General features: G+C 45.9%; 1 protein-coding gene across 2 annotated transcripts in view; it reads left to right on the forward strand.

The window, feature by feature from the left end:
- Nucleotides 1-13,327, forward strand: part of CSMD1 (CUB and Sushi multiple domains 1) — a 1,607,858-nt gene that overhangs the window by 1,447,057 nt on the left and 147,474 nt on the right. For both annotated transcript variants that reach the window (XM_074329288.2, XM_074329289.2), the window contains exons 39-40: nt 2,320-2,389; nt 8,006-8,122. In XM_074329288.2, coding sequence (XP_074185389.2) covers nt 2,320-2,389; nt 8,006-8,122 — 187 coding nt within the window. The remainder of the gene's footprint in view (nt 1-2,319; nt 2,390-8,005; nt 8,123-13,327) is intronic.

A 13,327-nucleotide genomic window follows, 5' to 3' on the forward strand; every position in this document is an offset into this window, starting at 1 on the left:
GGAACTCTGACATGCATTTGTATGCTTTTTGCTTTTTTCTTTCTATTGTGGTTTTTTTTTTTTTTTTTGCTTCCATGGAAATTGACTTAAACCATGTAGATATTATGTTGTGGTCTTCTCTCCCAGTGCCCATGCGCTAATAGCTGCTCTGGTCCATTTCCTTTCTATGTGTTTATGATGCCCCTTTGCAAGTACTTGAGTGTCTTTTTTATAAGTGAAACTTCTACAGCCCTCAGAGAAGGAAGCAGAAAGAATTATTTTGTGAGGACCTTTCTTCATGGCTGATTTTAATATGCTGCTTAGAGTAAGGCCCCCGGACACATCTGCAGAGCCAAATCAGACCACTTACTAGCTCTGTGTTTCAAATGCAAACTAGGTTTATTTTTGTTTGTTTTTTCATTACAGACAGCATCAAGCTTTGAGCTCATAAGCTGCTGTTTGTCATGCACATGAGTAAAACATTCTGCATCTTCTAAATTGCTAATAAATGACAATTGTGGTAACCCATTAACATATTTGGAATAACAGCATGTATAAATTACATGCAATTCATGAGAATCATCACTGCTTGCACAGATTACACACAAATGTCTATAAACACGTTCCTAGTGACATGGCAGAGAGGTGCTGGGACTTGACACAGGGGAAGAAAATCTTCAATATTGGAATGAGTTATGATTCCCATCTTCCCTAGACTTGCTTTGCTGTTCTTTTAAAATATGAAAAAAAATGCCCATTTTAAGCTATTAAGTAAATACACAGGGTCTGGCCTTGTTTTGCATCCATTATCTGGAATCATTAATATGAAATATCTGTGCCAAAATCAATAGCTGAATATGACCTAGATTGGTAATAAATGACTGTTTTATCATCAATAGATATCTTTAAGGCTTTGCACTTATGTTTATCCATAATTCAGAAGCACCTTTATCAAAGATACTTGAATGCGTCAGAGAATGCATGGACACAGAGCATGCACTTCAGCAGGAAAAGTGCTGTCCAGAATGTCTTCTTTACAAATAAATATAGTCCTGTACTGTAATGACTTTGCAAAATACCAGGAAGCATGAGAAAGCAAGCCTATGGCAAATGAATTGCATATGAAATGTTTCTCAGCTTAGGGAATCGGTTTGTCATCTATAACTGCATTAGTGCAAATACTTGTCTGATGTGTTCCCAGCAAGGATGGAATGTTAGCACAAACTAAAGATCTGGTTTTCAAGTGCCTCTATGCCAACTGTGGGTTGCAAATGCAAAGGCACAAGATAAGTACACATGGCAGCTAAAAGCAGCACGTAACAATGAGGGGAAAATAAAATTAATAGTCTGCACACACAGGGATTGACTACCTTCTCATTCACGGTAAGAAAGATTTCACCCCAAAACATTTCAGAATTTAACCTTCTGTTCTTTGATTTTTAAGAGAGGAATAATGGAACAGAGCTTTTGGAGATTGAAAGTTGAAAACTTTATATACCGGGGGTGCCAAAAAAATGTATACAAGTGGACACTTTGGTCAATGTTGCTCAAGCAGTAGTTCGCTGTAATCAGAAGTATCTAAACACTGATGGAAACCACTTTGAGCATCTCTTGTAATTGCAGAAGTCAAACGTGACTTATATTCATCTTTTGTTATCAGTATATATTGAGTATTACAATTTTAATACAGTTTTTCTTTCTTAAAAAAGTGTATACATTTTTTGGGCACCCCCTGTATTTAAAGGATAAAGAGATCCAAGTGATAAGGATTAATTTCATGAATTTGGCAGCTTGTGAGGCTGTCTCATAATAAAATGAATATTTTGTTCCCTTTTTTGATGAAAGAGGAGCTGACCCAGTTTTTTGCTGAGCAGTGATGGTGGTACATAATGTACGTGAACCACAGACAATCAGAAAAGTTACTTTTTCCTAAGCAGATACTGTGTTTCTGACATTTCACCCTTCAAATCAATACCTAATATTTCCTAATCACTTTCAGCCTCTCAGAACAAAAACTGTAAGTTCTGATGATAAAAAACAAAATAAAACATACTTTGTACAATTCATCTTTAAGCGTTAGGAAAGGAGCCCGGCAGAAATACAGACTGTTGAAAGGCACATTGCAAGGTTTTCAGAGAGAAAAACTAAACAGTGGATTTTTTTTTTACTTTGATTCAAATATGTGATTCATTAACAAACAGTAGTAGCAATAGATTTCAACATTTCTGAAACTGTTCTCACTCTTACAATCACATGCAGACAAAATACAGATATTGTCACAAACATTTACTCCTAATGACTCCATTTTCAGTTACGCGAGTTGTGTTTCCTCTCCACCAGGGCCGCTCCCACATCTCCTGTATGCCGGGGACTGTGCGCCGCTGGAATTACCCGTCTCCGGTCTGCGTGGGTAAGGAAGCACCAGCTGTGACGGGATGGCTCTCTGTGCGCTTGCACCGTCTCTGTGACGGTGGAGTCGGGTGGGGGTCGCCTTGAGTGTCCCAGCTTCCGCAGGTGTCCTGTGCGGACTGCAGGCCTGGGCCCTGGACCCCAGGTTCCCTGTGCCCTTCAGTGACCCCAGGGATCCGCATTCCCACAGCACCTGTCCCACTAGGGCCTCAGGCAAGAGAAAAAAACATCAGCGATACTGACCCCGTCTTTGTTTAAAACACTGATGTTTTGTTCATCAAATATTTGGTATTTTGATTTTCCCAAATATCACACCAACATATCCATGAGGTGCAGGCAGCCTCAAAATTCGCCCTTGAGGGAAGTGCCTCTCGCCTTGCCCTCACTTCAGGACAGGGTCCGTCTCCAGCGGTACAAGTACACTGACCGGAAGTCATTTCTACCACGTGGATGACGCCCCTCCTCCCGTGGATCCCTAATGTGATTTTGTGTAATTTAATGCCCCTCCCTCAATCCCAAGGACCTTGAAGACAGTGCCCCCTTCGCTCACCGCTGTCCTGTTAGCACATAGTAGGCTGTCAGTGATTTGACTACCGAATGACCAGTAAAAGCCTGACTGCCGCCAGCATGGGTCGTAGTAATGGTTACCCGCTCACTACTTCCTGGCCCCTCCTGCTTCCAGCCCCTGGATGCAGCTGCGGGGAGGGGGGGCCCTCCGAGCCCCCGGGTCCTCAGAATGTCACTCTCAGGCATGGTCACATTGCAGGTGGTGTTCCCAGAGAGAGTTCACCTCTGCATGAGCAAATGCAGGCAGGTTTAAGGCCACCATCCCTCCTTAAACGTGTCCCCTGAGCTACTCACACACTGTTTATGACCCATTCTGCAGAGGGAGGTGACAGCATACTGCTATTGGGGTCCCCACAGGCCAGGCGAGGTGACTACTCTCTGTTACATGTTCCCAGAGCCTCATGGCTCCACATGGCGCACACATGCTGGGCATTAAATGCTTACCAGTGGTACATGACCTAAGTACCTTGAGCGGGAAGCAGATGGGGCTGTGTACAGAGGAAAATCAAACTGAGCCAAAGCGGTGTCACAGCCCAGACTTCCGCCCCCGTGAGTCTGGTCCCGGGCAGAGCCTATGTGCATGGCCGCGGTGCCATGCTTGTGTGCAGGGAGCAGTGTCACCCAGCGACCAGCACTTGTGTTTTCCCATGGAAGTGATTTCCTGGTAAAAATGAAGCCTAGATGACCATGTGGCCTTAAAATTTGAAATGATTTGTATGAGATTTAAAATCGCAGGTGTAGTTTAGTCGGGAGAAGGGAGAGCATGGAAGGGTCCCGGGGCTGGGGCCCTGCCTCCTCCCTCCCTGCCTCTCCTTCCACAGAACATCACCCTCTTGTTTATTCTGAAACAGAACTTTCCCTTAAACTTGGGGATTTCATATTTTAAACTTGGAAATAAAATCAACTCACAGCAGGTGTGCACTCAGACAGCCTGCGTTGCTGGCACTTTACACCATGTGGGGGTGACCTGTTGCAGCAGTTTACCTGGCTCTGCCAAATATAAAGACTTCTCTTTCACTTAACTTGTCTGGTATGTTAGCTAATGTTGATGCTACGTCAGCTGCCCTCACAGCCGCTTGCTTCTAATTCTGCACGAGGTTGAGCAACAAGGTTTTTCACTGGAAAACTCACAAGCGGCCTACAGTAAACCCCCAGGACTGGTGACTGATCTGAGACACATTTGTGTTTCTCAGCTGGTTGCTTGAGATGAATCCGACCTGGGAGACTTTAGGACTAGACATCCATAGAGAGATGATATTTTACTTATTAGCTCTTGAAACTCAAGTCCTAACTTTTTAAAAATAATAGTACTAATGAAGACAACTCATATCAAAACAGTGCCCAACAGGATTCTGGGGGTCAAGTGCCCTCAGAGTTTCACCGATATTAGCTATTTTGAGCACCACAGCCAGGCCCTGAGGGGCCGAGCCTTTGGCCAGCCCAGGGCCCAGGGGCGTTCTCTGTATGTGTGGTCTGTCCAGCAGGGGTCCCTCCTGTGCCATGGAGTCAAACTCCTAGGTATTCAGAGCAAAAAACTAGGAATCAGCACAAAATAAGATACATGAGTCCAGGAAAGTGTAAGATCCCCAGATGTGTTATAAAAACAACATCTGTCCTCTAGAGATCGCTCATTGACCAATAACTCAGTTAATATGCTATTTAACTAGCAAAAGGTTTGGCACTAGGGCGTTTCATTTCTCCAGCTACAGGTAGGAAGTCAGTCCACCACGTGGTGGTGGTGAGCAGGCCTGCCCTGGGAAGAAGGCTGAACCCGAGGGGGCAGGGCGGTGATAGTGAGCAAATGTTAAGTAAAACAAGTCCACTGATGGAGTTTTTAAACTGCCACAAAGGAAAAAAGATGGATGCACATTTTCTGGGAGCTCTGTTTGTACGCCCATCCAATGATTCGTGTTTTTCAAACAAACAAAAGAAGGATTGCATGGTACCTAAGTACTCAGAGAATTAGGTTATCACTGTGTGCTTGACAGGAAGTACATCCAGTACCTGCGCCCGCACACCCACCTCCCACGACCGCTAATGGTGGCCTGTGGTGAACAAAGACGGAACTAGCAGTGGTGACTTCTGTCACGCAGGCCCTGGGTAGCTACTCATGGGACACTGCTCAGACCTAAAGTGAATTTGTACACGGAAGCTTATATGTATAATTCCAATCTTTTGTCTTTTTTTGATAAATATTATTCTCAGAATAAGAGGGGCTTGTAAAAAATCACCTTCATCTCATGTTTCCTTCCCTGTTTCTGTCACTGATGTGGCATTTTCCCGCCTGTCTGCACTGTAGTGGACGTACACACTTATTGTGATCGCAGGTTATAGGAGCCCTAAGGGGGCAGAGCTTACTGCTGAATACATTCAGGTCTGCCACTCAGCCCACCAGTGTATCTTCAACAAATCCGGTAGACTCAGGGATAAAATGCCAGCTGGAACCCACAGTCTTCCCTGCTTCCCTCGGGGCATTGGTCCCAGGAGCCCCACAGGCACCAAAACACGAGGCTGCCCGAGCGCCTCTCTATGTACGTGGCGGAGTGTTTGCACCAGCCCACCCCTGCACACAGCTACAGCAGGGCGTGCCCTCACGCCCTCGTCCTCTCCGATCCAGTGCCGGTGCCTGACATTCACGCTTTGCTTTGTGCAACTTCCTAAGTACTTTGGGTCTGTGGTTGGTCGAATCCACAGATGTGAAATCCTTCGAAGAGGCGGGTGGACTGTGTGCCCAGACACGTGGCATCTCCCACAGCGAGGTCACCTGAGAGATTAGGCCCTGATTCTGAATAACAAGGTGCTGTCGAGGCCTTGGAGGGAGTCCCTCCTCCCACAGAAATATAGTCCTTGATTTTTTTAAACTTACATTCTTAAACACAGTGTTGAAACCCAGACTGCGATCCCCTAGTGTGGGGACAGATCCCCAGAAAGTAGTTTCCAGGCTCTCGGCCTCACGTGGAGGAGTGCTGGCTCGGGTAGTAGATGGCCGTCAGCTGTGGCTAGTTGGCCGTCAGCTGTAACCAGTGAGCCATTGGCCACTAATATAACTGCTGCGGCTACGGAGGGAAGTCGAGGAGAGAGAAAAGAGGAGGAAGAAGGGGGCTGGCAAGAAGATGGCGGCTGGTCTGGCAAGCATGGATGGTGGTTTGTGGACAGTGTGGTTCCAGCCTCCAGTGAGAGTATAGTGCCGCCAGAGAGAATATAGTGGTATGACTCCCCTACCTATGGCTCCGTGGGTGTTCCTTTTTGGCCTCACCATATCCTGCGTTCTTGTATGGGGAGCGGGAGCAGAGACCCCGCAGGCCTCCCTGCACGACAAATGGCGCAGCGAGCAGGGTCCCCCGCACGACAAATGGCGCAGCGAGCAGGGTCCCCCGCACGACACCTAGCTTAACCAATTACTGTATTCACTAGACTTGAGTTTATAAGACAGATTTTTCCTCGTAATACATTTACCCTCCACAGATAATGCTTTTCTGCCTCAATGAAAAAAGAAAAGGAAAAAGAAAGAGAGAAACCACTGCAGATTCTGGGAGATCTCTGAAAGGCTTCTAAAATGATTTTGCTGACTGAGAGCTTGGTTATAGCCTCTTTTACTTAAGAGATTGCCATTTTAGTAGGTCACATTGGTCTAATATTAGAGTATCATCTGGTTCCACCTTACTTCTTGGCATGTTTGGTATGAATCAGCCATGTTTCTTTGTAATCAAAGCTCAGCTTTCATAGCAGAAAGTTTGAATAATGAGGTAAGTTCAGATGTGGGGACTTCTGAGGAGAAAGTTATAGTTATAGTTTGGGACATTCTAAAATTGGAAAGAATTCTGAAGGTTACACATCCTGGTTCAAACTTGAGTTCTGAAACTAGAGAGTGGAAATAATACTCTGGTTGGGCTCCTTGCCAGGTGAGTTACTTTCGATAAATTTCTTAACCCCTCAGTCTTAGTTTCCTTGTCTGTAAAATGGGGTAATAATAATACCAACCTTTCAGTGTTGTCGTGACAGTAGTGACGCAGTGTGTTTCCCCAGTCCAGTAGGTGGCACACGGTTAGCAGCAACGAGTAGTAACTCATCCCACCCCTCAGCGAACAGTGGCTGCTGTCCTGGAAGTCGATTGATGCCCAACTAAAATGCAATGAATTGAGTAGCCTGTCCTGGGGTCTCTGTGCCCCAGTACAAGGGGCCAAAGTGGGTGAAGGGACCAATGGCGCAAACCTCCAGTTACCAAATCAGTGAGTCGTGGGATGGAATGTACCGTGATGATACGGCTAACGACACTGTATTGCGTGTTTATAGTTCTCCTCACAAGGAAAAATCCCTGCAGCTGTGTATGGTGATGCTAACTGGACTTACTGTGGTGATCATTTAGCAAAGTGTATAAAATATCATTATGTTGAAACTATTAGAAAGTCATATGTCAATTGTATCTCAATTTAAAAAAGAAAGAAAAGAACATTACAAGTAAAGGGGGGAAAGACTGATCTGAATACTAAATAATCTCTCAGTAGACGCTCTTCAGCCCCCCCTTTCTCAGCCGTTCCAAGGCACAAATTGTGCTAACCACTCGAATTGGACTGGACATTGAATAGAATTCATCCTTCTTGGACCATGCAGGAGGCATTTCTGGACCTTCCATGAAGCTTGTTGTAAATTAAAGAAACGCTTGCCTCTTGTTAGAAATCGTGTTGACCAAACTAGGCTTTCCTATATACAGCAGCTACGTACCATTTATCAAAGGCCTACTAGGTGCCTGGATTGAATTAGTTAGTATGCACATAATTTTCCATTTGATGTTCAGAACACCATTTATAGCAAGCATGAGTGTATTACATTTTAAAAACAGAAGAAAACACAGTCCTTCAGCAGTTGACACTCAGGGGAGAGCTTCTCCATCAATAAGTGAAGTGCCACGTGTGCTGTATGTGCTGTAATCGGGACGAAATGTACTTCTGGGGATATGCTCTTCCAAAGCGTGGAGGAGAGAGCAGGTGAACGAGGCCTCCTTGTAGGGAGCGGTGACCCACCGAGCTAACCCCCTCTGTCCACTTCACAGCAACCTGCGGGGGCGCGCTGACCGCCATGGCGGGCGTGGTCCTGAGTCCGGGCTTCCCTGGCGCTTACCCCAACAACCTGGACTGCACCTGGACCATCACCCTGCCCACCGGGTACGGTAAGTGGAGACATTTCTGCATCCCTGAAAAGTCACCTTTTAGCTTCTGTCTCGGGGAAAAATCCAGCTGAATGAGAAATGTGCCTTATTCTGTTGACATAACTGTGTCTTTGATGGAAAGTGGCTTACAGATTTGAATAAAGCCTGGGTAGAATGACTTCAAGAACAGAAAGTTATTTGAAAACTCAGTTCAGCCCTGCAAGTCTTTTAAAGGCAAATTCAATTAGCTGGGTGATGACGTGCGAGGCCCACGAGTGCCTCCTCATTCCGCTGTCAGTCTGGCTATGATCTGCCTTCTGGAATCTCCCCATGGAATTCGGTATCGGCTGCTAATTGTTTTAAATAATGTTCAGGCTTTTTAAGGTTGTGACATATTTTGGTGGTGTTTTTATCAATGTTTGTAATTATGTATTGTATTGATTTAGCTTTATGAAAATGGCTTTTTATAACATTTAGTTTTCAACTTTCAGGTTATTCATTTTGAATAATTCATAATATGAATTGTTTCGTGTGCTAACATCTCATCCCGGCCTCTTTCAGAAAAGCGCGGTGTTTGTGGCATTTTGACTCCCTGTCAGGCCTTGCACTGTCTGCTTCATGGTTTCCTTTGTCCTTTACTTGGTTAATTCCGGTTTCCCCTGTTGATTTTCTCCAGAGCAGCTGTGATAGGTTTGCCACGTTAGAAATTCAGTGTCCATGACATAATAATGGACAACTTATGAACTAAATAATTATTTGGTTAATAAAAGGTTGAGAAAGGTGAATGAACACAGTGGACACCACTGCCCTAGAGGAGGTCATATTTTTTAAAGTTTTCAAAGCGTTTGCCTTAAGGACCCGGGCCCAGGATGGCAGCAGCATGGCATGTGCCAAGGAAGGGGCGCCAGCTGCTCAGCGCAAGCAGCCACGAGGAAACCGTCCCTGCAGGCCCAGCCCACCTTGGTCACGTGTGTGTGCACTTATACGCTACGGACAGACGGGGCACATCACAGCAGGGAAGGAGGGCGGCATGGAGGGGCAGCCCCACGTGTGAGGGTCACGTGCACTGGTTTCACAAGGCACCACCCACAGGGCATGTGGGGTGAGCAGGGGGAGAGTGTTCACAAAAGGAAAACAGAGTCTCTGTTTCTCCCCCGTTTTTTCGTTCAGTTTTGCTTTTGAGGCAGTAATTCTGCTCTGTGCTAAATGAAGCAAAGGCCTTGGAATGGCTCTGCCCAGCATGGGGTCAGCGATTCTCAAAGGTAGGGTGGGATCTGAAAACGTGGACGCGATGGGCGCAGTCATCCGAGCCAGGCGTTAGGGGCTGAATGGGAGATAGACACACACCCCGCATAGTCCAGCAGGCTCTAGGAGGCCACATGCTAATTACGCAAAGGACCATAGTGGTTGGGAGCAGAGAGTCCCATGACTGAGGACCCTGGGGCTCTGGCCCTGGAGGGGCGGCTATGACAGTGAGTGAGTCTCCATGAACAGACAAGACAGCAGACTCAGACACACAGAGAACAGTGATGGTTGCCAGACGGAGGGTGATGGGGGAAAGGGGACGCCGATCTCGAGGTGCCAACTGCTAGTTATAAATACTTAAGTCCCAGCGATGGAAAGTCCAGCGCTGGGAATGTAGTCCACAGTAGCCTAACAACTTTTATGGTGACAGGGGGCTCCTGGATTGCGGAGATTCCTTCATAAGGTATAGAAGTGTTGAATCATGCACCATACACCCGAAACTCACATAATATTGTATGTCGATTATATTTTAATAGAAAAAGTAAAAGATAAAGATAGCCTGGTTTCAAAAAGAAATCAAAAGCATCTGGAAGAAAAGGCGAAAAGAAACCTTGTGTCTTAAGTTCTAAATACATGAAAATAGCATGACTATTCCTAGGTCTTTGAATAGATGTAGTTATGCTTCAGAATAATTTGTGTAAGATTAGATTCAATTAAGGCACGAGGTTTGCCTTCTAAATGTGGAGTTACAATATCCTTCTAAAGGATAGAACATGAAGTTATAAATTTAGGGAAGAGGCAAGTAAATGGTGGTAGGTTCCCCCGACATGTGATTGTTTAGAATTTTTCTGTCCCTGCTGGCAATGATTTCTGGGGCTTAATGATTATAGGCATTTTGCAGACTCTGGAAAAACTTGACTGCCTAGCTTTCAACCCCACACCAGGTTTGTGAAAACTCTTCAGTAAATTGGCTCTAAATCTGTTCCTAGTCTTCTTTAGTCCCTGCCACTTCTCCACTGTAATATCGGTCCCCTGATTGCTCCAATCTCCCTTCCACGTATGTAGCTCAGAACACCTTCCCCCTTCCTGCTCTCAAATGGCCGATCACGTGTTCAGCTGCATGTGACATAGTTGCAGCTGGGGAAGGAAGGTGTCTCCGACGCAATTCAGAGTCACAGCTATTACTTTCTTCTTTCCCTGTGCTCAGTCTGGTCCAGCGTAGCTGGTCCTATCAGTGCCCACGTCACGACCATAATCCCGGGTGCTTTCCCTCCCCTGAGCTTTACCTTGTTTCCAGCACTTGGTTCTCACAAGAATCTCCCAAATCAGAGGCAAACATCAGATTACACCCCTGGAAAATTTGACAAAGTAAGTTTGGGTTTGAAACGCAGGAATCTTCATTTTTAAGTCAAGTCCTCCAGAAGTTTCTTACCGAAAAAAAAAAGGAATAGAGCAAAGGTGACCACCGTACTTTTGTATTATCCTTCCTCCCTGGTTTGATCTTCTGTATTGCCTCCTATTAGTGCCAAGCCTTAGGGTGTCTCTGGAACATTTCCATAATTACAACCCAGGAAAAGGCTCCTGGTTCCCTAGTGGGACCAGTAGGAAGGTTGGGAAGATATATTTTCACTGAGGTCACACTTGATGTTTTACCTGGGAAACTGGTGTTGGGATGATCTTGGTAATCAAGTTGGAAGACAGGAACAAGACACTTTCTGCTTCGTGCTGGGAGAAGGCACGATGTGATGGGTAGGGCACATTAACCAACATGGCAGAATTCATCAGCTCTTCCTAGGAAATGTGCTGGTATTATTTACTTAATATGAATTGCTTAGCTGAAAAAATGCAGAAATCATAGGGTTTGGACAAGTTGGGAGTAGACGAGAATATTGTTTACTACACGGCGGCTCGATGAATCATCTTTAAAGTGAATTACAAAAGATATTGCTACTCTTCTGTCAGAGCTTTCTTCAAAATGGGTTCTATTTCGATATTTTCGGAGTGAGTTCCTTCCTTTCGTCAACAACATACATTCTTGTTTCCTTGATGGTCAGTTTGGGGTTTCGGTCACCCCACCAAATGTTAATGGTCATTGTACTGATAGTGATGGATGCCTCCAGCTTCTCCAGCTGCCCCGAGTGACACACATACCCAGAATGAGACACCTTGGCCTCTTCTCCAGGAAAAACATATTTGATGTTTTTCGTTCATGGAGAATGTGACTGGGGTGTTTGAGGCTCCCCATGCTGCTGGATGTGCAAGCACACCTGATAGCTTAGCCAGTCTGTTAGTGAGTGGCTGCTGGCTCAGTCAGATAATTGTTTTGATCAATGTTACACCCCTCCCACGTCCATGCGTCAATCACTAAGGTAGTTAAATAGGCAAAAGTGATTGGCTGCTTTGGCATCATGTGGAAACCACCTTTACTGTTTCTGGAATCATTCATTCTGGTGATAACTATTTCCCATATTCTTCTGTTACGGGGGTGGGGGGGGCGCTTCTCGGTGAGATACCTGGGCTTGGCTCTCAGACAGGGGATCGAACTTGGTGGAGTCCCCTAGCTTCCCACACCCAGGTTTGAAACTCCGTGGGGAGGAAAATTGGGAATCCCAGCCGCTAAGTTCCTGGGGGTTGGGCCCTCTTTGGTGCGGTGTCCAGGTTCTTGGCCTGTCGAACAAAGAATTGAAGGAGGCACAGACGTAAAGTGGTGAGAAGAAAGTTTATGAGAACAGATAGTACACTCCAAAGAATTAGCAGCTGGCCGAGCACTGAGAAAAGTGGCTCGAGGCTCAGGGCTCAAGGTGGCAGTATTATTAGGAGAGAAAGTACACTCCCAAGGGTTTGGAGCTGCCCCGAGCAAAGGCAAGGCTCGAGAGGGGGCTCAAGGATCAAGGCTCCAGGGGCAGCGGCTCACAGAAGCCTCTGAGTTTTCTCTTTTTTCTCTGGGACCGGCTGTTCCTCTCCACACTGGACCCCTTGATTGACACCTGTGACTGATAAGGGGCTATTACCTCACCCTCTTAGACAGCCCGTGTCCCTTCCCAGAGTTCAGTCTGTTATAATGAGATTAATGAACTTCTGGGCCTATGTGTGGCATTATAATGACAATATAATGAGGCTAGGCAGAGATGGAGGTCGTGGTGGGCTCTACAGTGGTTAATGCTGAGGGCAGAGAAGGGAAGAATTCGGGAGGTCTCCAGGCGGTGCTCCCATTAATTGTGTTGGCCGTGCAGGGAATGCAGAGACCTAATTACCTGTTTCTAACTGCCTGCCTTGTTTCTCCTGAGAGACGTGATCCCCACATTGAGGGATAGGAGGTCTCTTCTGTATCTGCTTCAAGCTGAGAAGGGGGCAGAGCTGTCCCTACCTAATGGGGAGTCACTAAACTCTCACCCTATCTGTTCTTAAGTAAAAAGAGGGGGTCTCATATCTGCCTTGTTCGGGGTGCACTGAGAGCCTCGCTGGGACATAACTCGTATACTGACAGCCCCTGATGAGGAAAAACAGACACTAGTTAATAAATTAAAGCGCTGGCTCCAAAACAGGACTCAAAGCCCAACTATCTTAACTTTACCCAGGGGTTAGGTATGGACAATGTTAAAAACCATTTGGTCTCTGGGATGGCGTTTGTTTATCCAACAGTTAGGTCTGGAATGGCCTGGGGAATGTTGGGCTACAGTGATTACAATTAACATGCTAAGTCTCAGGCTTTTATCAGAAGCAGGGATGAGAGACATTCTGTGATTCAGGCTAGGAGTCATCTTTCGTTTAGGGTTTAGAAACTGATTAGAAGAGTGACTAAAACCAGGGGCTAAGAAACTAGGGAAAAGGAGACTTAAAATTTCTATAGTGAGGGGACTTAAAACTTTTATAGTGAGGGCCTCTCCCGTGTCACTTCCAGTGACAGAAGTCGGCTTGTCTCATGAAGTGACCCCAGGACTGCTGACTGTAAGTGCTTGTGGGGGCCGTGGGGGGCAGGGG

Source organism: Rhinolophus sinicus, chromosome 16 (genome assembly GCF_057876585.1).
Source record: "Rhinolophus sinicus isolate RSI-liver-muscle chromosome 16, RSI-T2T, whole genome shotgun sequence".
Taxonomy (NCBI): Eukaryota; Metazoa; Chordata; class Mammalia; order Chiroptera; family Rhinolophidae; genus Rhinolophus; species Rhinolophus sinicus.